Raw genomic sequence first — 26,488 nt, forward strand, 5'->3', positions numbered from 1 at the left:
GAATCACTGGTAAGTAGTGGGTAAGGTTTTTACTACTTTAATCGCTTATAGTTTAAGGTCTTTTTGTGGTTTACAGTTTGTATACTCTGCAGTAACGAGGATCAGGAAAGAAGGGCCCTAGAGTAATTGACTTAAAAGGTTTAATTTAAAGGGATAAGTTATGGCAGGAGCGCTCAAAGCCATGGTGTGATCCTTGTGTTCCATGTGGGAAGCCGGGGACATTTCCAGTGCCCGGCACCAGCATATGTGCAGGATGTGTGTCCAGCTGCAGCTCCTGGAAGCTCGGGTTTCAGAGCTGGAACGGCGGCTGGGGACACAGTGGAGCATCCGTGAGTCTGAGAGCATCGTGGATAGCACGTTTAGAGAGGTGGTCACACCGCAGATGAAGAGACTTGAGGAAGGAAGCGAATGGGTGAACACCAGGCAGTCCAAGAGAAACAGGCAGGTAGTTCAGGAGTCCCCTGGGGTCCCGCTCGCAAATCGGTATTCCATTTGGGAGGCTGATGAGGGCGCTGGTTCCTCCAGGGAGTGCGGACAGAGCCAAGCTTCTGGCACCATAAGCAGCCTGTCTGTACAGGAGGGGAGGAAGGGAGGAAGAGCAATAGTAATAGGGGATTCTATAGCCAGGGGAACAGATAGACGCTACTGTGGCCGTCAACGTGGCTCCAGGATGGTATGTTGCCTCCCTGGTGCCAGGGTCTGGGATGTCACTGAACGGCTGCAGGGCATCCTGAAGGGGGAGGGTGATAAGGCGGAGGTCATGGTACATGTTGGTACCAATGACATAGGTAGAAAGAGGGATGAGGTCTTGCATCAAGAATTCAGGGATTTAGGCAGTAGACTAAAAAGCAAGACCTCTTGGGTTGTAATCTCTGGATTACTCCCAGTGCCATGTGCTAGCGAGCTCAGAAATAGGAGAATTACACAGATAAATACGTAGCTTAAGAGTTGGTGCAGGAGGGAGGGTTTTAGATTCCTGGATCATTGGGACCATTTATGGAGAGGGTGGGACCTGTACAAGCAGGATGGTCTACATCTGAACCAGAGCGAGACTAACATCCTTGCGGGCGTGTTTGCTAGTGCTGTTTAAACTAATTCAGCAGGGGGAGGAGACACAGAATGTTAGCAGAATAGGGACACATCATAATACAGTAAAACAATCAAGTCAGAGCGAGTACAGCTACAATAAACTTCAAGGGAGTAAGGCAAGGCTGGATGGCCTCTACTTTAATGCCAGGAGTATTACAGGTAAAACGGATGAGTTAAGGGTGAGGATTGACATGTGGAATTGTGATATAGTAGTAATCACTGAGACATGGTTGAGGGAAGGGCAGGATTGGCAGCTCAACATTCTGGGATGTAGAATCTTCAGGCAAGACAGGGGAGGAGGTAAAAGAGGAGGAGGCGTTGCATTATTAGTTAAGGAGTCTGTTACTGCAGTAAGGAGAGATGATACCTTGGAGGGGGCATCAAATGAAGCTTTGTGGGTAGAGCTTAGGAATAAAAAAGGGGCAACCACATTATTAGGTGTTTATTATAGACCCCCAGATAGTGAGCGGGAAATTGAGGAGCAAATATGTGCACAATTTGTGGAGGTGTGCAAAAACAATAACAATAGGGCAATTATATTAGGTGATTTCAACTTTCCCAACATTAATTGGGATAGACATAGTGTTAAGGGCTTGGATGGAGTGGATTCCTTGAAATGTGTACAGGAGAACTTTTTAGGTCAATATGTAGAGGGTCCAACAAGGAACGGTGCATTGCTGGACCTAATTCTTGGGAATGAAGCCAGACAGGTGGCTGAGGTGGTGGTGGGCGAGCATTTTAGTGATAGCGAACACAACATGGTACAGTTTAAGTTTGTTATGGACAAAGAAATCAACAAGTTGCAAAAAATGTTTTGGATTGGGGGAGAGTGGATTTTAGTAAAATAAGGCAGGATCTGGCCGAGGTAGACTGGGAACAGTTACTTGTGGGGAAATCTACAGAGGAACAGTGGGGGGTGTTCAAAAAGGAAATGGGGAGAGTACAGGCTCAACATGTTCCCTCTAGGGTGACTGGAAGGAGTAACAAGCCCAGAGAACCATGGATGACCAGAGATATTCAGGTTATAATGAGAAGGAAAAGAGAGGCTTTTAGCAGGTACAAGGGAAGCAAATCAGCAGAGGCATTAGTGGAGTACAGACAGTGCAGGGTGGAGCTTAAGAAAGCAATTAGGGGAGCAAAGAGGGGATATGAGAAAGCTCTGGCTGGTAAAAGTAGGGAAAATCACAAGATATTCTATAAGTATATCAATGGGAAGAGGACAACCAGGGAAAGAGTAGGGCCCATGAGGGACCAAGGGGGCAATCTATGGGTGGAGCCAGAGGACATCGCTAGAGTGTTGAATGAATACTTCACATCCGTCTTCACCCAAGAGAATGAGGATGAAGGTATCGAACTCGGGGAGGGAGACTGCGAGGTTCTTAAGCAAATTGATATAGTGAGTGACAAGGTATTGGAGGTGTTGGCAGGCTTAAAAGTGGACAAATCTCCAGGTCCAGATGATTTGTGTCCCAGACTGCTGAGGGAGGAAAGGGAGGAGATCGCAGGGGCTCTGACCCAAATTTTAAATTCCTCTCCGGTCACAGGGGAGGTGCCAGAGGACTGGAGAACAGCTAATGTGGTTCTGCTATTTAAGAAGGGTTGTAGAGATAAGCCAGGGAACTACAGGCCAGTGAGTCTCACATCAGTGGTAGGGAAACTATTGGAGAAATTTCTGAAGGAGAGTATCTATTTCCACTTCAGGAGGCATGGTTTGATCAGGGATAGACAGCATGGCTTTGTCAGAGGGAGGTCATGCCTAATAAATTTGATTGAATTTTTTGAGGAGGTGACCAGGTGTGGAGATGAGGGTAGTGCAGTCGATGTAGTTTATATGGCTTTCAGCAAAGCCTTTGACAAGGTCCCACACGGGAGACCTATAAAGAAGGCAAAGGCACATGGGATACAGGGTAATTTGATAAGGTGGATTCAAAATTGGCTTAGTTGTAGGAGGCAGAGGGTGATGACAGAAGGATGCTTTAGTGACTAGATGCCAGTGTCCATTGGAGTACCACGGGGATCTGTGCTCGGTCCCCTATTATTTGGCATTTATATAAACGACATAGATGACTATGTGGGGTGTAGGATTAGTAAGTTTGCGGATGACACAAAGATTGGCCAGGTGGTTAACAGTGAGGTTGAGTGTCTTGGGCTACAGGAAGATATAGACAGGATGGTCAAATGGGCAGATAAGTGGCAGATGGAATTTAACCCTGAAAAGTGTGAGATGATACATTTTGGAAGGAGTAATTTGACAAGAAGTATTCAATGAACGGCATGGCACTAGGAAGTTTTGAGGAACAAAAGGACCTTGGTGTGTGTGTCCATAGATCTCTGAAGGCGGAGGGACATGTTAGTGGGGTGGTGAAAAAGGCATATGGGACACTTGCCTTTATCAATCGAGGCATAGATTACAAAAGTAGGGAGATCATGTTGGATTGTATAGAACCTTGGTGAGGCCACAGCTGGAGTACTGTGTGCAGTTCTGGTTGCCACATCATAGGAAGGATGTAATTGCACTGGAGGGGGTGCAGAGAAGATTCACCAGGATGTTGCCTAGGATGAAATATTTAAGTTATGAAGAGAGGTTGGATAGACCTGGGTTGTTTTCGTTGGAGCAGATAAGACTGAGGGGCGACCTGATCGAGGTGTACAAGGTTATGAGGGGCATGGACAGGGTGGATAGGGAGCAACTGTTCCCCTTAGTTGAAGGGTCAGTCACAAGGGGGCATAAATTCGAGGTGAGGGGCAGGAGGTTTAGGGGGTTTGAGGAAAAACTTTTTTACCCAGAGGGTGATGACAGTCTAGAATGCACTGCCTGGGAGGGTGGTGGAGGCGGGTTGCCTCACATCCTTTAAAAAGTACCTGGATGAGCACTTTGCACGTCATAACATTCAAGGCTATGGGCCAAGTGCTGGTAAATGGGATTAGGTAGGTAGGTCAGGTGTTTCTCACGTGTCGGTGCCGACTCGATGGGCCGAAGGGTCTCTTCTGCACTGTGAGATTCTGTGATTCTTTTAAGATCCTAGGATACAGGCCATCAGGTCCTGGAGACCTGTCAGACTTTAGTTCTAATAGTTATTTGTGTCTCTTACAATGACGGGGAGATGGTGGAATAGTGGCACTGTCACTAGATTAGTAATCCAGAGGCCCAGCATCATGCCCTGGGGACATGGGTTCAAATCTCACCAGATATAAAAATGTAATGCAACATGCCCCCTCATGTGACTTCCAAATGAGTAGGGACATGTTATTAATGAAAAATTTAAGCTTTTATTTTATTTTTATTTGCTTTTGGAAACTGCTGACTGAACTATTGCACAACTGCGCGTTGACATTGGCACGCTCGGCTGATGTCAACATGCATCATTTCACGCTCGAGTGGGTTGGGCACTCTCCCGCCTGCCAAGCGAAAATTTCAGCCCCTGGAATTGAAAGCCAGTCTCAGTAGTGAGAACTATGGGAACCATTTGTTTGTTGTAAAAACCCATCCGGTTCATTGATGCCCTTTAGGGAAGACAATCTGCCATCCTTACCTTGGCCTGGCTTGTATGTGACTACAGAACCACAGCAATGTGGAAGATTCTTAACTTCCCTCTGACATGCTGAGCAAACCCACTCAATTCAATGGCATTTACAAATGGGTAACAAATGCCAGCAATTCCCACATGCCATGAAAGAATGTAAAAAAGACTGACAAAATATCGGTTCAATGCTTCTGCATTAATAATTCCCCATTCTCACTCTCTCAAGGACTAACACTCCCTTTAATTACTTTTTTCCTGTTTGAGTACTTGTAGAAGCTCTTACTTTATTTTTACGCTCTTTCCCTTCCTGCCACACATTATCATTACCCTTATTGCTACCGTGCTGCTTTGCCTTGGCCTTTCCCTTTAATGTACAACATCTTCCCTCATGTGATTCCTCCCCACACCTCCAATATTTAGTTTAAAGCCCTCTCTACTGCTCCAGTTATACAACCCACCAAAACACATCTCGCATCAGTGTCTCAGCATGGATCAGGTAAAGCCCGTCCCAACTCTTTTCCCAGTACTGGTGATAGTGCCCCATGAATCAAAACCCATTTCTCCCACATCAATCTTTGAGCCACACATTCAACAGCATAATCTTATTTACCCTACGCCAATTTGCTCACAGCTCAGGTAATAATCCAGAGATTATTACCTTTGTGGTTCTGTTTTTTAATTTAGCAGCCCCTAGCTGCTCATATTCCCTAAGCAGAACCTCTTTCCTAGTCATATCTATGTCATTGGTATACACGTGATCCTCCCCCTCCTTCTGCAAGTTCCTTTCCAGCCCTGAGCAGATGTCCAGAATACTGGCAGAAGGTAGGCTAAACAGCTGGCTGGACTCTCGCTCTCAGCTGCAGTGAACTGTGTCTATCCAGCTGACTATACCGTCCCCTATCACAACATTCCTTTTTATTCCCCCCGCTTGAATGGCTTCCTGTACCGTGGGTCAGTTGGCCCATCAACTCTACAGCCGCTGCATTCATCCATACAAGCTGAAAGAGCCTCAAACCTGTTGGACAGTCGCAAGGACTGAGGCTCCTGCTGCTTGCCTTCTCAATTTCCTTACCTGTCTCCCTCACAGTCACACCCTCCTGTCCCTGACCAAATCAGAAGACTCTATCGTAAGGGGTGTGACTGCCTTCTGGAACAAAGTGATGCTTGATGCTTCTCAGTGTCTGTAGCCTGACCTCCAGCTCACTGACTGAGCCGAATCTTGAACCATAGAAACTTGCTGTAGATGTGGTTGCATGGATCACAGTGGTGTCCACTAGAACAGGAATCTGAGGAATGGACAATCAAACCGAACTGGTCAGATTGGATCTCGAGTACTGTGGCTAATTCTAGCTGATAAGAAACAATCAAGCACTATTGGCAGTGCAAGAGAACAACACAAGGCTGAGTCCTGGTGTCAGCCATCTAAGTTATGAGGAAAGACTGGGAAACATGGTATCTTTTTTTTCTGGGAAGAGTGTGTCTGAAAGGTGATTTTTGTGGTTGTATTTAAGATAGTTAAGAGACAATGTATTTACTTACACTGAACCTCACCCACGTGCATCAAAAGTAACAATCAAATTTTAATAAATTCTCATGTTTTTTGATTTAACAGTTTGAGTTTTTATTGCAAATAAGGAAACATTAATAAGGGAAAACAGTTTGTACTTGCATACAGATTTTACAAAATATGTAGTAAAATATTTCACACTTCATTTTCTAAATTTGTATGCTTTTTATCATGAGCCAGAGAACATTCAGATGGCATGCCAGTCATACAACTCAATAAAAACCTGGTGTGGCACTAATTTAACAATTGCTTCTTTTTGTAAATAAATATATGTTTTTTGAATATAAATTTAATACTTTACTATATTCAGGTGAAAACGAGATCAATTTTGTACTGGAAATTTCCATACAGGAATTAACAATTATTTTGTAAGGTCAGTTGTCCAAAGTCAATATTTGATCAAGGTAAATGGAAGCCAATTCTTTCCAAAATGATAGTTCAATATTTTTGGTATTGAATTCTTAAAAACCCATCCTGGCCCTTTTCTTTTTTGGCTGAGATTGTCCGAACTGACGCTGAGAGGATGGACGCCAGGACATTTCACAAGTAGATGCCACTTGTGAAGGATCAGCAAAAGACATCTGTGTGGAGGTAGCTAATGGTAATGGCAAGTCTATTCCATCATCCTCTTGAGAAGGTTGGGGTAGATGGTCATCCAGTGCAGCCAAGTAATTTTGAAGAATTCTTTTTCGCTCCTTGGGAATATTGGCTAACTGTATTTCTTGTGAAAAAATTGGTGTTGGTGTCTGGCTTTCTTCTAACACAGACACAATGGAGTGAGGTTCCTTTTCTTGTTGAGGCTCTTCAGTAACTGTCTTAATTGATTGTTTTACATCAGTTGATTTATTAGTTACAACATTACTTTCTGTACCAGACAAATAATCACTGTGTTCCAAATCCATAACTGAGGATCTACTCCAATCTGAAAATTCACTGAAATCAGACAAGCCAGACATTGAGGATGTGAAGCTCCCCGAAAGCTCTCTCCGTTGCCCTGCTCTAGCTAATTTTTCATGTCGTCTTTTTGCACGCAGCGCTTGGATTTTCTTGTCCCGGTTCACACCTAACTTCTCTTCCCACCACTCACTCCACTTCCCTTTCCACGCAGCTGTAAGTCTTTCACTTAGTTCATCTCTCCACATTGAGGGATCCACAGCCTCTGGGACACTAACAGGATCCAGTATTGGAAAAGTACTGTTACAAAGTACTTGCTTCTTTTTCATAACTGCACTCATTTTATCCCACATTTCTCTGCATGTATCAGTTGATTCTTTGCCCTTCTTAAATATTTTACGGGGAAACAGACACTTTGTACTGAAGACAGTTCGTTTGTGGAGCATATTGGAATCACTTTGAAACTTCATTTGTTTTTTCACAAATGAGTTCATCCACCTTCGACATGTGGCAAGAACAGCACAACTGGGTGTTAAGTGCTTATTAGTGCTTTGCAATCTTTGTTCATCCACTCCATTTAGTGAAGAGTTTCCTTCTGGTCGTTCACTTTCTCCTTGTGCCAAATCTTCTGCTCCTCCATTCCGAGCTTCTGTAGAATGGTTTGATGATTGTATCCCTTCACTCAAAACAAAGTTATTTGGTTCATGATCACAACCAACTCTTGTCACGCTTTTTCGACTGGCTGATGAATTCTTATGAATTAGCATCTGGTAAAACAAGTCTCCCACTGCAGAGAGCTGAAACACAGTCAGGGACTTTTTACCACGACAATGGTAAAGTGTTGCAAGTCCTGCAAAATAAAAACAAGGGTTTTTCCTCCTTCCAAATTCACTCTGGACTACGTATACTAGGTTATAAAGTAAAACCAGACCTATCCACTACATTTGCATTAAAAAGCCTTATATTTGGAATGTTGCAATTGCAAAACTTTTTATTTAGCAAGGTACCTCTTAAGTGATACAGTACAGGCAGTCCTCGAACTTATGATGCAACTGGTTCCTGAAAACCACATCTTAAGTCAAAACGTCAAAACTTGGAACCGATTTTCCCATAAGAATAATGTTATAAATGGGGGAGTGGTTCCTGAACCAAGGCCTGACACCCTATTTTCATCAAAATAACCCAGAATTTTGTACTCTGGACGAGTAATATATCAACATTGATGTATATACGTTGTAAATTGCAATCATATTGACCAAATAATCATATAAGCTAAAGATACATATAGAAATATCGTAGAGTACTGTACTAATGGCATTGGAACAGCAACTGAACGTCTTGAGTCAGGGAGATGGGCGGCGTAGAACATCGATGCACACACATGAACATTTGAAGCTGTTCACTGGCGTGGCGTCGTATGTCGAAACTGATGTGGGAAAGTCAATTTATAAACGTCGTTAAGTGCCATTCGTTGTAACTCGAATGTCGAAAAGTCAAGGACTGCCTGGAACTTGTCACTAGTGAAACTACATTGTTTTCCAACACACAGCCAATGGTACATAAACAATGTAACATACTTTTCTGCCACCTCAATACAATTATTATAAAGCAAAGATCTTTCTATTTTCCATCTTAATACTTAATATAAAATTATATGAATCTGAAATTGTCAACTGCTAAATACATCTTATGTTTATAGCAGCTATACTAGAATATCAGAATGTTTCAATAATATCTTCTACATAAAATAAATCACATCTCACCTGCTCCAGCAGAGTGAAGTCTCTCAGCAACTACTTCATGTCGCTGAGGTAACCTGACCGGTGTGTGTTGCATCATATCGTAAATACTGGAGAGTTTTTGTGGTGGACCAAATGACTGGCAAGGAAGCTGCATCCCACCTAACGGAGGTTATAAAGGTTTTGGTGAAATTCAGTATTTCTAAAATGAATCACATTCCCGCTTTACCACATAGTTGGCCTGAAATTTGTGGGGTTTCTGACGGCAAACTGTCAATGAGCTATAACTGGGGCTTTAATGTGATCTGAGTAATAATTACTGACCAACCAATCTGACCCTGAAAAAGGTACTTTATTTTTGTGGGAATGTTGTTAAGTAGTTCCATTAATTACTGGATTTTTAAATAATTAAAATTTTTTGGGATAAGTTTGTTCATTGTAATAGCACATTCTTGTGGCCATTTGTGGTACTTTTGAACTCCATGCGCTGCACACTTGTCTCTTTTCTGTCCTGCAAAGATATCACAGTCTGGCAACAAGGTGGGATTGTGGATGTCCCTAGCCAAACAAATTTGATTGGAGAAGCTTCCAGCAAACCAGTAGTGGAATTGAGGTTTCTTTTTGGCTGAGAAATAGTTTTAAAATTTCAGTCTTAGTGAAAAAGAGACTGTGTGCAGCACGTGAAACTCAAAAGAACCCAATTGAAAACTAGTTTATTCCGGTTTGACTATATTTCAGATTCTCATTTTACCTCATGTCTATGTCCCAACCTTTATTTCACTCTCTGTAAAATTTTAAGAAGTGATTTCATTATTAGTGCTTTTCATTTCCTGGTTGGTTGAGAATTCTTCAACATGATTGGCTGCTTGGATAGTTTGATGATATCGCTGCATCTCAATGCCAGGAATCCCCATTAAACTGTACTACAATCAACTGTACAATGAGAAAGTTAAAGTTCTCAGCACAATGGTTGCTAGGTCTCCCAGTGCAGCTTTCTTACAGGTCAGTGGCAAGTGTCCTTGTTTCACTGCTGACTGCAAAACTGAAGCCACTAAGCCAAAGTATCTCTACCAATGACTTCTCTTCCTACCCCTTCACTGTAATCTTAGGAGACCCCCAAGGGTCCATCTTTGGTCCCTTGCTCTTCATTAAACAAATGTGGTCCCTTGGCAACTCTAGGTCAGCTTCTACAGTAGATGATGATTTGCTCTACCCTTTCAACACCTCGCAATCCCTCCCTTCCTTTGTGCTTTTCCTAAAATCAGTTTAAAATGAACAATTTCCTCAACAAAGGACACCAGTTTGACACATTCCTTATGTACAGTATTTAAAATATTTATTGAGACCTGGCCAAACCTGCCATATAATAGACATTGTTATTGTGCAGACAGTTGCTTGGAGATGCCACAAGTTATCCTTGACAAGCTGCAGAATTCTGGGGGCCCCGTTTAAAATTTCCCTCTCTCTCCAACCAGCCACTCTGCAATCCTCTACATCCTCCAGAAACATGTTACATTTCTCCTGAATTATCAGCACGTCATTATTATAGAGCAGACAAACACACAACCTCACTAGCTAATGATAACAGTTAGAAGTTACCAGTCACCTGAATACTGCAGAAGTAACACTTCCTGTGTACGTTGCGTTCCCAGGATGATCTTGTTTGTTCTGTTCTTGGCTGCCCCACATGCAACTTGTGCAAACATTGGTGGTGACTCCAGCATGTGGGCCCACTTTAGGACAGGTACAGTAGGAAATCGTTCATCTACAATGTAGGCAGAATACTATATACGAAAAGTAAAATATTGATTTAGTATTCAAGCAACCACAAGAACCATTCATTATTGAATATTAATTTTAAATCTTTCAAAGATTTCATAATTAGGTACAAGGTTTTAAAACATTTAGATCATGACCCCACAACTGGCAAGCCACCGAACTGAAAAGACCATAAAGGAATCTTTTTTGGACTATGTGGCACTTATTTTCTGCCCTCCGCTGAAGCCACTGATCCATCTTGGAATAAAGTCAACTGGCATCAGCTACTCTCTGGTACTTTGAAAAAGTGATTATTTTTTATGGGTAAACCTCAACAGAAGTTAGTTAGCAGGCACCTGTGGAGTGTGACACACACAAACCTTATCTTGTTCCCAGCTGACTTAAACACAATCATAGACATAAACACAACATTTTTTAGCAAGCATCAGTACATAGCAGTTATGTGTGGAATTCCAGGTCATTTTGACTCTTTCCTAGCTTTTGGATACAGAAACCAAATGATACTGTTTGCACCATAAGTTACCTCACAGACCAGGGAATCAAACATGCTACCTGCCTGCTCTGTATCATGCCATTTGGATGTTTTTACCAACATGCTATCAGGGAAACCTCATATTTATTAAATGCTGGAAGAACCATATAAAATTTGAACTGAACATTTAAACAAAAGAGAAGTGGTTCAAATTCAGAAATGAACCGAAGTTGAATTACAGTGTGCACTTAGAACCAATGGCTGGAGCTCAGCCTGCAATTCTGAAAAAGAACTTTTGTTCCTTTTGCCCTCCCCCAACTTGAAGAAATTTCTGCAACATCCTTTAGCTCCAAAGTGCAGACAGCAAAGGGAAGAAAAGTTTGTGCACACACACGCAAGTGCGAGAAATAGGGTTTTAACATAGGAACAGGAGTAGGCCATTCGGCCCGTCGAGCCTGCTCTGCCATTCAATTAGATCATGGCCGATCATCTCTCTCAACACCACTTTACCACGCTATCCCCATATCCTTGATATCGTTATCTATCAATTTCTGCCTTGAACATGCTCGGTGATTGAGCTATAGCAGCCAATTGATTGGAAAAAGGAAAAGAAAATTTCGATAGCATCTTAGGACAGCCTCAGGTTATTTGTAAGTGCCTCACAACCAATTAATTAATTTTAACATGCAGTTATTCTTTTGTAGGCAAACACAGCAGCTAATTTGCACACCAAAAAGTTTACTAATACCAAATGCGATAAATAGCCAGTCAATCTGTTTTAATGATGAGGGAGGAATTTTGGTCAGGACACCAGAACTCATTTTTCCTCTTTGAATTTAGCCATGGTATCTTATTGTCAGTTAAACAGGAGTTTGGTTTAAAGTCTCATCCACAAAACAGCAGCTCAGTGGTGAATCGAAGGTAATGTGTTCATTGTTTTGGTGGACTGCTTTGTTCACTCATTTCGCTTTCATTAATGGACTACCAAAGAAGCAAACAAAATCAGGTAATTACAACCCAAAAAGATTAAAAGGCACAAACCTGGGTAGTAATAAGATGATGGTATGGATTTACATCTCGTAGATGTTTGGGAAGAATCACGCGTTCCCCTTTTTGGCAGTCAGCAGCCGCTCCTATCTTAAACAAGGTTTGGTTACAGGTCTCTCCGGCCTAAAAGCGCATATTTAAAAAAAAGTTAAGAATCAGAAAATTATACTTAGACAGGAATGACTCTGTGATTCTGTGAATGTTGTGCAAAATACTTGCGCATGATTCAGCATTGAGGGGTTACTGCAGACATAACAAGAAAATTCTGTGGCTACGGTAAAAAGTGGTCATGTTTCAGCATTTAAAAAGTAACATTTCCACAGAAAAGATTTAGAAAAAAAACTTCAAATATTGTGTTTTTAAAACAATGTATGCTCATGTTTACTATTTTGTATTACACAAAGTCAAATAACTGACTGAATTAAGTGAAACTGATCACAACTGTTGCTCTATGAAACGAAGCAGCTTAATGATTTGCATCTGGTCTTGTCTCACCAAGTCCACCTTTGAAGAGAACGAAGAGGCTCATGTGTGAAAGACACGGGACGGAATTTTCCATACTCGCTGGCCTGGAGCATGCTCGGCGGTGAGAAGGGACAACATGGTGAGAAGGTGAGAAGGCCAGAAATCGACATTGTGAAACCAGTTTGCAATTGTTTGCTCAGCCCGTCGATGGCAGACTGTATTTCCTGCCATCAAACATCGGGAACCTCATTGTGATACATCTGCATATCATTGAGGCCAGCCCACTGGGACGTCCGGCAACTTGAGAATGGGGACAAGGGCTGCCCTGCAGTTGAGGCGACCTAGGGTGGAGGCAAGGGCTGCCTTGTGGTTGAAGGTAGTGCAAAAGCACTTGCGGGGTTGGGGAGAGGGCGGTGGCCATGCATTAGGGAAACCTTGTATAAAGTGAACATTCCTCTGCAGCTGAGACAGTTCAGACGCAGCCACATTGATATGATTGGAAACAAAAACAGAATTACCTGGAAAAACTCAGCAAGTCTGGCAGCATCGGTGGAGAAGAGAAGAGTTGACGTTTCGAGTCCAATGAACCTTCAACAGAACTGACTGGACTAAAAATGGCCGGTCGGACCTCTAACATCTCTGCCCACTTAAGCAATGCAGAGGCATGAAAGTGCCAACAAGTGCTCCAGAGCTTTTCACCCTTGGGCACAGACTGCGAACTAATGAGCGTTTTAGTGGACTGCAGAACAGTTGGACGACTGAGCACATTGTACAATCTCCTTGCTAAAGCTGGCCATGGAGCAGTCACTGGTGGAGGTGCTCACAGCCTCTTGTAATGTCATCGTCCCGGTTTGGACCAGTCTCCCCCATGGTTCAAGCTAACAGTGCAGCCTTGCAGTGTAGGTTGGGAGAATTCCTGCACCTGAGCTGAGAGCACAGCATGCAGTCCAAAGGGCAAGGCTGCCGCCAACTGGTCAGGCGGAGAGGGGTGGAGGTGGATGGGGTTTCGGACAGCCATGCAGTGCACTAAACTCTGGCTATCCAAGTGGTGGCCAGCTCTCTCTGGGATGTGTTAAGGAGCCTTCAGAGTTAGCCAAGAGAGGTTCTTAGTATACCCTAGCTGACCCATGCAACTCTCTCTTTCATCCTGCAGGAGGAATACATCAGAAGCATGGAGCTTGGTGAACTAGCTGTACGCCTCGTGACATACAGAGAATGGGAACCATGGAGAAGAGAGTGACGGAGGCGCCTGGCTGGGCAGAGGGAGGAGCAGCATGCTCAGGAGGAAGGGGCTGCTGGGGCTCCAGCGCACGCCGCTGAAGAGCCACAGTGAGCTGTCATTGGTCGACGCTTAGCTAGACCCAAGGTCTATAGACGCCGCCTTTCATTCCTGCAGATGACTGACAACCAGTGTCGCTGAAGACTACGCATGTCTAGGGAACTAGTCGGTCACATCTGCCAGCTGCTGCAGGATTTGGCGCCATGTGGACATGGGCGGCATCCACTGCCAGTGGACATGGACGGCATCCACTGCTGTGAAAGTACCACGGCACTCAATTTTTATGCCAGTGGTTCTTTCAGGGCTCCACAGGTGACCTCTGTGGGATATCACCAGCTTCCATCCGCAAATGCATCCATGAGGTCACAGATGCCATCTTCTCGAGCACACACAACTTTGTGCATTTTGCCTGGGACCAAGAGAGCCAGGATGCAACAGGCGATTGGATTTGCCCAGATCTCGGGTTTCCCACAGGTGCAAGGTGCGATCAACTGCACTCTCGTGGCGCTCAGATCTCCGTCGCAACAAGGGGTCAACTATGTCAACCGCAAAGGCTTCCATTAGCTGAATGTGCAGCTGGTGTGCGAACACCACAAACACATCCTGCAGGTCTGCGCAGTTTCCAGGGGGTGTCCACGATTCCTACATTGTCAGTCAGTCACAGATCCTGGACGTTTCCCAGGGTCTACAGAAGCTGCAGGGTTGGCTTCTAGAGGACAAGGGCTACCTGCAAGAGGACGTGGCTGATGACACCCATGCGGCGGCCTCAGACTGCAGCAGAGCGACGGTATAATAAGGCTCATGCTGCAACTCGCAACTTGGTGGAGCAAACCATCGGAATGCTGAAAATGAGGTTTTGGTGCCTGGTCTGGTGTGGTGGAGCCCTGCAGTATAGTCCACAGAGAGTGTTCATGTATCGTTGTCGCCTGCTGCGCCCTTTCCAACCTGGTGCTGTAACAGGGAGAGGAACTGGCTGAGGAGGAGATGCAGGAGCTGGAGGTCTCCTCCGATGAGGAGGATGTCGACAGTGCTGAGGGTGAGGAGGCCCTCGAAGGTGACAATGATGGCGATGAGGCCCTCGCACTGGCTAGACAAGGCAGGCACGCTCAGGAGGCCCTCATAGTTGCTGGATTTGTGGAGGATGATGACAACATGCAGTGAGGAGACACCACGGATCCTCACAATGATCTATGAACCTTTGACTCCAGTCTGGCTTATGGCAGTGCACATATCCTCTGTAATAATGATCCTGACATTGAGATGCAGTGGAGGCCCCAAAAGTCACTCGATTACAGGAGGAAATGACGACATGCAGTGAGGACATTCCATAGATCTTTGCATATCCTCTGTGAATGTCTGACTCCTGTCTGGCTGAGGGCAGATCGCCTGTGCTCTGTGATCAGGGTCATACCATGGAGACGCAGCCATGGGACTTTAAAAGCGCCTGATCCTTTGTCTGCCTTCAGCACCTAACTCCTTTAGGAGCACAGCATCACTGGTCACAGCTGCTGAAGAGATGGGGGCCAGCCCCACCTTAAAAGGTGCTGAGAGCACACAGAGAATGACGGAACTCTGTGATGCCTGCACATGACATTCCAGCAGCAATGGTAAGCACCATCGAGGTGCAGGCATCACTAGTATCTCCAGGGAGTGAGGCTGGACCATCACTGTGGTCTGAATGCTGCACAAAGCACAGGGAAGAGGCCCTGGACTGAGACACCTGTCTTTATCTTGTGCAGAAAGGTTTCGCATCTGAGTGACAGAAACACTGCTCATCAGAACAAGGAGCCATAGGCAGGGAGACATTCTTGGGAGTTCATTTACAACAGTGAACGTTTTGTACAAGTGATTAACACCCGTGCCCAGACCTGATTTTAAAACTGCGTGAGAAATTGTTAAAAGCAAGGGTCCATCAGCTCCCAGTCAGGGAAGACTTGCTGGAGAAGCTGGAGTTGTACCTGGAAACAGTAATCAGCTCCCTGCCTGATGATCTACAAGTGGTGTTGCACCGACATTAATTGGGACAGCAAGTGACCTGCAGGCAGTTCAGTCCGTCAGAGGGAAGCAGTAGAGAGAAGTCACTTTGGACGCCATCTGTTTTCTGTTGTCAGATTCTGAAACTTCCATTATACAAAGACAGAATTGGTTGCAGTGGTAGGATTGCACTAGAGTGAAAGCTTCTATTCAGCAGCCAGAATTAATTGTGAATGATGAACTAAAATGTCTGTGATGTAACCTAGCTTACACATGGATAGGATCAGAACACGCTTATTACTGTTAGTTTTGAAAAAGGTATGAAACATGACGCTGGATGGATGGAAATGCTAATGACAGTCGGGAAACTCGCTTCCATTTGTACCAAGGGCATCAATGCCTCTGCTTTGGAGAAAGAGATTAGTTTCCTGATTGGACACAGGTGCAGCTCGTAGAGAGAGAGACAGAGAGAGAAAGAGAGAGAGAGACACAGAGACAGAGAAACAGAGAGAGATTCCTGGGTGAATGTGGAAGCAGGGCCCCCTAAGATAACCTATGCAGGTGCAGCTGCTTCTGCGGCCCCTGCTGCCCTGTCACGTTCCCACCTCCTTACCAAGACCCTGGGCGTCAAGAGCTACACCCACCCCGAAATGACAATCGAGGCATGTGTTAGGGCTAGGGCTACGGCTGAGATCATCGGCCCCTCAGCTGTAGTTGCCGCCCTGAAAATGTACAGCAAGGCCATAATTTTCTTGAGGTCAGAAGGGGCGGTGCACCTGGCCCTAAAAAAGGGGCTCACTCTGGGTAGGACGTTTCTGGCAGTGGGTCCCTTGGAGGCCATCACCCAGAGGATCATAATTTCCAACGTCCTGCCCATTGTCCACAGTGAGCTCCTCCTCCCCCACCTCCATCAGTTGGGGGAGGAGGAGCCCGCTGCCCTTAAAGGGTGTGGCCTTCCGCCAAATGTACTCTTTCCGGCACCAGGTTTTCGTCCACTTGGCCTGGGAGGAGTGCACAGAGTGGGGTTTTAATTTGGAATATGAGGGGGCTGCCTACAGAGTCTTCTGGATTGTGGATCGTGTGCGGTGCAGTGCCCGCAAGGAGGTGGGGCATGTACGCAAAAACTGCCCTGCCTCCAAGGCTGCCTGCACCAACCCTGCGCGGGTTCCTGGATCCAGCAGCGATGGGCGCGCGGCCCCAAGCCAGTGGTTATTCTCCAAAAGATTAACCTGCCCAAACCCCAGAGGGTGGAGCAACCGTTGGGGGCGGGGGGGTGGGGGATGCTGGGGGAGGCAGCAGGGGCCTTGCAGATGGAGGTCTCTCCAGCCTACCCCAGAAGAGACACCACCACTTGGAGGGGGAGGACCCTCGCGACTTGTGAGGTTGGTTGTGTGTGTGTGTGTGTGTGTGTGTGTGTGTCCCGGTGAAGAGGTGGTTGCCTCTCCGTCCCACAAGTCCTCGCTCTGCCCTTTGTGGGGAGCCCAAACTCCCGTTCCCTCACTGCAGTCCTGAGCAGGGCCCCTCGGGGATCGGTGAGGGTACCACCCTTGTGGTGGTGCCCCACCCCAACCCATCTTGTACCCCCAAGATGCCATCTGGCTCACCAGGGGACTGCAGTAGTCCCTTCATGGCTCCAACCGCTGGGTTACTGGGTGGCAGTGGCAATGAGGACCTCCCCGCTCCATCTCAGTCTTTGGCACTGGGCACTACTGTTTTGGGGCTGGAACTTTTTCCGGATTCGCCTGGCGACCAGGTGCCTGAGGCAGAACGGGTCACTGAGCTGCTGCCACCCTTTGACCCAGAGTCCCGAGAGGAGATCAGAGAGGACCCCTCTGGTCTTGATCCTTCTCGGTCATCAGGGACAGGAAGTATGCAGTGTGCTTCCTGCAGGAAATCCATACCGTTCCAGGAGACAAAGCTACGTGGCTCCTGGAGTGGTATGGGGAGGTGGCTCACAAGGAGTTACCTTGCCTTCAATTCTGGCGGGGTGGCTCTCTCTTTGGCCCCACATTTTCAGCCAGAGATCCTGGTGGGGAGCAGGGGTGTCAGGGAGCTCGTGCCAGGCCGGTTGCTGCACCTTACTGTGCAGTTAGGGGATGCAGCGCTTCACTTTCTGAATGTATACGCTCCCCTGGGCGCAGCAGCAAGCAGGCTTCTTTGAGGAAATGTCCACTCATCTCGGCTCCATCAACACAAGCGAGCGCATCGTCCTCGGGGAGATTTCAATTGTACCCTCGAGGCCAGGGACAATCTCAGTGACCGATACCGCTCGCTAGGTGTGAGTAAGTTGAGGGACCTGGTTGGGTCCTTCGGCTTGGTGGACGTCTGGCAACATCTCTATCCTGACTCCAGTGCTTTCACTTTCGTGTTGCCTGTAGCTCCTGAGCATCCAGACTCGACCACCTTTACATTTCCAAGGCCTTAGTGTCCTGCATTCCGTTAGCTTCTGTGCAGCAGGTGCTGGGCTCGGACCACCATCTGGTGTGGGCTGAACTCGTTCAGTTCTGCTCTCAGACGGGTTAACAACCTGCCGCTGGAGGGCAAGCGGTTCCTGGACTTGTTCCATCGTATCTGGGGCGGCTGGAGAAGGAAGCGGGGAGGCTTCCCCTCCTGGAGGGTATGGTGGGATGTGGGCAAGACTCACGTCCATGCCTTCTGTCAGGAGTACGTGAGGGCTGGGGTTGGGGGAGGGACAAAGAGGCAGAAATCCAGGGTCGAGGAGTTGGAGGAGGTGCTCGACCTGGAGGCACATCTCCGTCAGCCCAATGTGGACCTGGCCCTGTGGCTGGCATACGAAAAGAAGGGCGCACTGCGGGACCTGCAACTCATCGGGTCCCATGGCGCATACGTGAGGTCGCGGATCCAGTTCCTCAAGGACCTGGGCTGTGGCGCCCCTTCTTCTACTCGCTGGAAAAAAGGCACGGGGTCAGTCAGCAGCTCCTTATGATGGATCCCTTGTCTCAGATCCGGAGGCCATTGTCAAAACCTACTACGCTGCCCTGTTCTCTCCAGATCTGTCCAGCGAGGATGCTCGCAGAGTTTTGTAGGAGGACCTGCCACAGGTTGGCCTGGAGGGTACCGGAAAGCTTGACTCCCCTATAAGTCTGGGGGAGCTGACCGGTGCACTCGACAGCCTCTCCACGGGCAAGTCCCAGGGGCTGGAAGGGCTGACTGTGGAGTTCTTCAGGATGTTCAGGGCTGTGATTGCCCTGCTGCCTAAGAAGGGGGATCTCCGCCACCTTAACAACTGGACAACTGGCGCCCGGTCTCCCTCCTCAGCACGGATTACAAGATCTTTGCCAGGGCAATGTCTTCTCGCCTTGGCTCCGTGCTGGACCACATGATCCACCCTGACCAGTCCTACACCGTCCCGGACTGTACCATCTTCAAAAATATCCATCTGGTCCAGGACATTGTCCATCTTCCCCAGAGGACTAGTCTGTTGAGTGCCTTCCTGTCTCTTGACCAGGAGAAGGCGTTCAACAGGGTGGGTCACAAATATTTATTCAGGGCTCTGCAAGCATTCAGGTTCGGGACACATTTTGTCACCCAGATCCAACTTCTGTAAGCTGCTGCAGAGTGTCTAGTTAAGGTTAACGGGTCCCTGATGGCGCTCCTTCTCTTTGGGAGAGGAGTGCATCAGGGCTGCCCCCTGTATGGCCAATTGTATTCTATCTGCCTGGAGCCCTTTCTGCGCCTCTTGCAGAGGAGGTTGTTGGGATTGGTTCCGCGTGGGCCGGGTATTGGGGTGGTCCTCTCGGCTTACGCCGATGACGTGCTCCTCATGTTCACCGAACCGGCTGACCTGTGGAGGATTCGTATGTGCCAGGAGGTCTACTCTGTTGCGTCCTCTGCCAGGATCAACTGGGGTAAATGTTCTGGACCCCTGGTCGGTCAGTGGCAGATGGATCCCCTACCCAAGGAGCTCAGGCCTTTCACCTAGAGCAGGACCAGTCTTCTCTACCTGATGATCCACCTCTGCCCTGCTGAGGAATCCTGGCTGACGAACTGGCAGGAGCTGGAGGCCAAAGTCACCGCTCGCCTGCGGTGCTGGACAGGACTGCTCCAAGTGCTGTCTTACTAGGGTCGAGTGCTGGTCATAAACCAGCTGATTGCTGCCATGTTGTGGTACCGGCTGGTCACTTTGACCACTCCCTTGGAGTTTGTCACAAAAATCCAGAGAATGCTCGTCGACTTCTTCTGGGACAAAAGACTGCACTGGGTCGCTGCTGAGGTTCTGAGTCTCCCGCTTAGGGAGGGCGGTCAGGCGCTGGTGCCTATGCACCCAGGTGGTGACTTTCCGCCTTCAGGCCCTGCAGCGACACCTTTACATCGAGCCCCCTCCGAGATGGTGTGCCCTGGCAACATATTTCTTCCACCAGGTGCACGGCCTGAATTATGACGTGCAGCTCCTGTTTGTAGACCTGAGGGGCCTTCGTGGCTCCTTGCAGACATTGCCCGTCTTTACCAGGACCTGATCAAAGTCTGGAACATGGTCGCCTCGCGACGCAGCTCTCCCCCGTCAGGAGTAGCGGCTATTGTCAGAGAACCACTGCTCAGGAATCCGCACCTCCACCCTTTTCAATGGCTGGCGGAGAGGAGGACTGTGGCTGCTGGGGTGACCAGGATTGGGGACATGCTGGGTGACGGAGGAGTTTGCTGGATCATTCCTCAGGAGTTGGTGCATTGCGCATCTTTGGACGTTTGGCTTGTGGCCAATGCCAAGACCTTAGGACGGTCGTGCTCGGCCCCGACGTCATTCTGGGTCTCGAGGTGGCGCAGGTGCGCGGTGGTCTTCCCTCTGAGTGTACCCCTGTTTGGATGGAATTCCACATTGGCCCCAAAACCCGAACCCTCCCTCAGGAGCCAGTGCCCCGCAACCTGAGTCGCCTGGTGGAAATACCCTCTGTGCCCTTTAGCACGGCGTGGAGGGGTTTCCTGTATGGGCTGCTGCTGCACATCCTTCACTTCCATGCCGTCGCCCACCGCTCGAACATGCACTGGTGTGCCTGGTTGCCGTCCGGCGGCGGAGGTCCTCAGTGGGGGGCCTTCTATGGGGGTGTACTCCCATTTTCCATCGGGGATCCAGGTTAGAGGGTGTTGCATGCAGCACTCCCATACAACCATAGGTTGTGTTGTTTCACGGACTCCCAAGATGCCTGCATCTTTTGCAGCCTTATGGAGTCAGTGGACCTGTATATGTTAATTGTTGTAGGCTGCACCCCCTTTTTAGTTTCCTGAAAAACCTTTTACTGTTGTTTTGTTTGCACTTCAGCCCCACGCTCATGATCTATGGCACCTGGTATGGAAGGGGGCTGAGAGGGAGGACCTCCTTGTGAACCTGCTCCTGGCCAAGTTGGCCATTAACAGGTCCAGGTAGTGGGTGATCGAGGGGGTCATCCAACCCGACTGTTTGCTCCTCTTCCACGGCTATGCTCACGGCCGGGTGTCCCCGGAGAGGGTGCACAGAGTCTGCTGGCACCGTCAAGGCCTTCTGTGCTCGGTGGGCACCGTGGGGACTGGGGTATTTTATTGCATCACATTTTCATTTCATTAATCACATTTTGATTTAATGTTGGTAAGTTTCCTTTGTACTTTGTCTTTTGTTTTTGCAGTTTCCATTTAAAGGACTGCATTTTACTTTGTCCCTGATTTTGTTAATTTAGTTTATTTAGTTGACCGAAAAGAGTTACATCTTAACTTTCCTAACCCTGTCTTGGTGCTCCCCAGACATCCACAGCAGAGGTGGAGGCAGTCTGCTAACTGCTATGCCCTGTCCGTGGTGGCGGATGTCCTCTGGACAGCTGAGACCTGGAGGGCCCCAGCCTGCTTTTGGGGTCCTGCTGTGTGTGGCAGTGGTACCCTCCTTGGCCTGTGGAACTGGAGCCGCTGACATCACAGGAAGAGGGGATTCAGATGGGCCGGACACTCCCGGAGTCACCTGGATGGAAGGCCCGGGGGGGGGGGGGGGACACCTCCTGATCCTCCCCCCTATGGATGCCCCAGGGCCCCCGGTTGACCCCTCTCGTGTACACACTGTTGGAGGCCAATTATGGCATCAGCGATGGAGTTAAGCCCATGCAGCAGTGCAGGAGCAACATCCTGGACCAAGGGCTCCATGGTGGCTGCCATCCGACCGGTGTTGACCTCTGGTGCATTGGCATGCCGGCACTATCACCTCAGCCTGAAGGTGGATGGATTCCTCCATTGTGCCTTGCAACCCAAGGAGTGCAGCGGACATCCCTTACTGATGTTCCCGAGCTTGCCTTTGCAACTCCAGCAACTGTGACATGCCTGAGTCCAGAGTCTCGTCATCTGACTCGGACTCAGCAAATTTCTGGCCTCCAGCAGTCCTCAGAGTGCCAGACACCTGAGAAGTCTCTGCTGTGGATCAGAAAGTGCGATGTGCTCACCAGATTGTGATCCCGTGGCTACTCTAAAGCTAGTCCCATCGAGATGTGTGTCTCTGCCTTGATTGGAGGCTCTGGGTCGTGGACTTCATCGGCTATTTGACAGATGTACCTTTGAAAGCAATGAGAGATAATTAGTGCATGGGAATGGCCTGTGAAACAGGACACATCACTCATAGCATGGTTGTCTGATGGATGTTGCACTGCTGGACCCTCACTTCGTAGAGCAGCTACGACCTCACTGTCAGCAGAAGAATGGTCCAGATCCTTGTCGGCCAGCTGGATAGCTCTGTTTTCAAAGTCCTTGAGGACCTTGATTTCAGGCATTCTTCCACCAGTCTGCAACCTCTCCCTGTTGCCGTGTGCCTGCTTGTCCTGCATGAATAGAGGTGGAGAGAGTGTAAGCAGGATGCCTGCTAGGCCAGATGATAAGTATGCCTGGCATGTGTGGGTGGTCAGTGGCCCCATGGACAGGATGAGGACAACGAAGGTGTGTGTGAGAGTGTGAATGGTGATGTCTCTTGAATTGGCAGTGAGTGAGGGCCCTGTGGATGTGAGATGGGTTTGTGATTGTGTGAGTTGAGAATAATGAGAAGAGTGACTTACCCTGGTGGAATGAAGGAGATCATTTATCCTCTTGCAGCACTGGGTGGCTGTCCTCTTTTGGTGCTGACCACCGTTGACACTGTCTCCCAAGCCAGATTGATGTACAGCCCATCCAGTGGCCAGAGCGGGGGTAGAAGACATCACGGTGGGCCTCCACTGCATCCAAAAGGTGCCCAAGGGACGCGTCACTGAACCTGGGGGCTGCAGTCTTCTTGCCTTTTGGGGCCATGTCTTCTGTGCAGCAGTCCTGGGTTGGAAGCACTGAGAGGTGTGTGCATGGATGCTCTTTAAATATGGTGCCCGGTGTGATGAAGCGGCGAGGTGATGGCACAGCTAGTGAATGAGAGCCCGCCCGCCACGGAAACGGCACGTTTCCCTGGGAATGCATAATTAACGTGGCGGGTTTGGGATGATACAGCAGGAGAAGCCACCATTGCAGCCGGCGGGTAAAACAATGTTTTACCCGCCAGCTACCGCACCTAGTGCAAATCTGGGATGATTCCGCCCATGAATATCTGCTTACGCTCCTGAGTTTTTCGTGATTATGTGAGTAGGTGTAAGGCAAGAATGAATCAACTCTCATAAAACTAAAACACATACACCAGTTATGCCACTGATCCCTAAAAAGCATCCAAGGCAAACTCAAATTCCCAACAACCATGCAACAGATTTACTGTTTTTATGGAATATTTTAGTTGATGCTACCAGTTGCCAATGTCTATAGTTATATTGACATGCCTATCTGCAAAGGTTGAAGTTCTAGTTAATGTTTGAATTATTTCTGCACGTAAAACACAGGAATACAGTAATACACCACAAAGGTATTTATTTCAAGGACATTAAAAACTCCAAATATATAACACGTCCTAACACCAGCAGATATACATCTCACTATTTTTATTGGGGATCGGGGAGATGGGAAAAGAGCAAACAATAATCATAATTTCCTAAAGATTACAGAATATTCCTGAGTTCAAATCTCATGAGATCTAAAACTGATTGAAAAAGAGCTTACCCTCACATCAGTTAAATCAAGCCCAGTTCTGTCAGCATACATATAGACCCGTGGGTGAGCTGTGAAATCGCACCATCTCCAAGGCAACTGAGCATTGAAGTAGAGGTTGTCAGTTTCCTTTCGAATTTTCTGAAGGCTAAGATAGCATTTTAACAAGAAAGGAAATAATAATTAACAACAAAAGATTCTTGAGAGTGAGACATATATAAAATATTAGTCTACCAAACAACTACCATTTAGCAGTATCTCCACAGACAGTGCACTATCAATTTTTTCAAGACATGAAGGATTCCACAAACTGAGGTTCAAATTCCTGCAAACTCATCTTATTCTGTGTGAGGAACATGCCTCCTCTTGATTGGTCAGGCTGGGTCTCCACATTGCCTCAAAGGGAAGGGTGGGAAATAGCATTCCAACCTCACCTCTATCCCCATACCCTCGACCACAGCACTTTTTAAAGGCTACATCTGAGGAGAATGCACCAACATTGGGGGAGGTGGACAAAATTATTGAGCTTTGATTCAAGATCTGTTCTGTCTGTAATTAGCCATAGTCCATGAGGAACCGTAGGCATTTCTCTCTGCTTTAGGGAGAGACACAAGTGGTTACTGCTTGAAGCCAACACTCTGCATCAAGCACTGCTGACCAGGAATCCCTCCTGCTCTTACTGCCTGCCATGGTTGTGTTGGAAGGGTGAGCAGATTAATTATCAACCGAGCAGATTAATTATCAACCTGTTTGGCTGTGTCATGAATACCCCTTCCATGGTTGAGTCCTGGAGTGGGACTTGAACCCAGATCTTCTGGATCAGAGGCAGGGGCATTACCCACTGGGCCACAAGACCTCCCAACCTTCAAAGTCAGGTCAAATTAAATATTTCTAGAAATTTAACAGATAGCAGCTGGTGCAATCTTTTTTTAAAAAAAATAGAAAAATGTACTGTTGGCTGACACACTGCCTATGATAAAGGTTGTTTTGTTTCAATATTGATTTCTAACCTAATCTGGTTAGAATCAGGTAATTGCTGTCTAAAGATGTACAAATTAGTTTTGGCAAATTAAAAAATTGTGCATAGAAGTTTGTGTTGGCAGATTATAATCCAGATACACGACTAAATTGCTTTTCAATAATCTCTTCTGTACAGTCCATCAGTAACAAACATTACCCTTCACTCCCACCCATTACAATTATCTTAAATCTGACCAAGGTAGTAAAATTCTGGGTTTTACTAACTCATGCTGTTTACTGCCAAAGTAAAGGATTAACTTGATATATCACCACTAGATGGAAGTTTTGTTTTGTCTAACATTCCTTAATCAAGAAATTATTTAGAATGATTTCATCTTCACCCACAAAGGAATTTTGAGAAAGAGCACAATTGCAATTTACCCTTTGTCCAGAATCCAGAGGTAGGCAGCTCCACACTCATTGGCAATCACCAGCTCTCCAGGAATATGAGGGCTGAGGTATAAAGGACAGGTTATAGCTAAACTATTTCAGTACTTTCTTTTATAAACCTTTTATATATAACCTCTCCAGTCCTGAATGCTTAGGACCAAGTCATTTCTGGATTTTGGGATTTTCTGGATTATAGAATGACCCGTGTAATGTCTAACCACTAGTGTGCAAACCAGAAGACACCATATAGATATTTACTTGAAACATTAAAACAGTGATCAAACATTATAAAGTAGTAATAAAAATTGTTTTACTTATCCAAATACTATAACTTCCATGATTTCCATCTTTTCCAATAGGGTAAGCGTAACATGCTAACGTTTTGCTGCACTTTTCTTAGATGCCATGGTGAGTGTTTAAAAAAAAACTATAACCTGGGAATGCTTGGGTCTACTCAAAAGCACCACTGAGAGAGTTGAGAGAGGAGAGAGAAGGGGAGGGAAAAGACAGGGACAGGAGGGGAGGAAAGAGGAGGACAGTGAGAGAAAGCCAGAGAAAGAGAGAGGGAGCAGGACAGACAGAGAGAAAGAAAGATGGAGAAGTAGACTGACAGAAAGAGAGAGAGAGAGAGAGAGAGAGAGAGAGAGGGAGAGAGGGGGAGAGAGAGAAATCGAGTGGCTGTAACCTCGCACTGTTTTCTCCTTTGCTATGGTCACCACACCCCCCCCATCACCCACCATTTACCATTCTCTGTCTGAAGATCAGGTCAGCCTATGCCCTCCTGATTTGTTGCATCAGCTGAAAAGTTGAGTGACAGGTCCTTGGGTCTGCTCAAAGACATTTTTGGACAACTGGTATTTCTGGACTTTGGATTTCCAAACTAAAGAAGTTAAAGTGTATAAAAACAAAAAACTACTGCGGATGCTGGAAATCCAAAACAAAAACAGAATTACCTGGAAAAACTCAGCAGGTCTGGCAGCATCGGCGGAGAAAAGAGTTGACGTTTCGATTCCTCATGACCCTTCAACAGAACAGTTCTGTTGAAGGGTCATGAGGACTCGAAATGTCAACTCTTTTCTTCTCCGTCGATGCTGCCAGACCTGCTGAGTTTTTCCAGGTAATTCTGTTTTTGTTTTAGGTTAAAGTGTATTACTTATAACCAGTTCTTTCTTTTAGCCACATAACATCTACAAGTATCTAGCAGTGAAAGGCCACAAAAAGCATTAGGCA

The 26,488-nt window shown here is 46.9% G+C and overlaps 1 protein-coding gene across 1 annotated transcript in view; it reads right to left on the reverse strand.

The window, feature by feature from the left end:
• Nucleotides 1–6,209: 6,209 nt before the first annotated feature.
• Nucleotides 6,210–26,488, reverse strand: part of taf1c (TATA-box binding protein associated factor, RNA polymerase I subunit C) — a 40,574-nt gene continuing 20,295 nt past the window's right edge. The window contains exons 9-14 of the mRNA XM_078550872.1: nucleotides 25,250–25,321; nucleotides 23,861–23,996; nucleotides 12,106–12,234; nucleotides 10,420–10,597; nucleotides 8,838–8,975; nucleotides 6,210–7,924 (exon numbers count right to left, since the gene is read on the reverse strand). Coding sequence (XP_078406998.1) covers nucleotides 6,642–7,924; nucleotides 8,838–8,975; nucleotides 10,420–10,597; nucleotides 12,106–12,234; nucleotides 23,861–23,996; nucleotides 25,250–25,321 — 1,936 coding nt within the window. The 3' untranslated portion in view covers nucleotides 6,210–6,641. The remainder of the gene's footprint in view (nucleotides 7,925–8,837; nucleotides 8,976–10,419; nucleotides 10,598–12,105; nucleotides 12,235–23,860; nucleotides 23,997–25,249; nucleotides 25,322–26,488) is intronic.

This window comes from Cetorhinus maximus, chromosome 1 (assembly GCF_964194155.1).
Source record: "Cetorhinus maximus chromosome 1, sCetMax3.hap1.1, whole genome shotgun sequence".
NCBI classification, from domain to species: domain Eukaryota; kingdom Metazoa; phylum Chordata; class Chondrichthyes; order Lamniformes; family Cetorhinidae; genus Cetorhinus; species Cetorhinus maximus.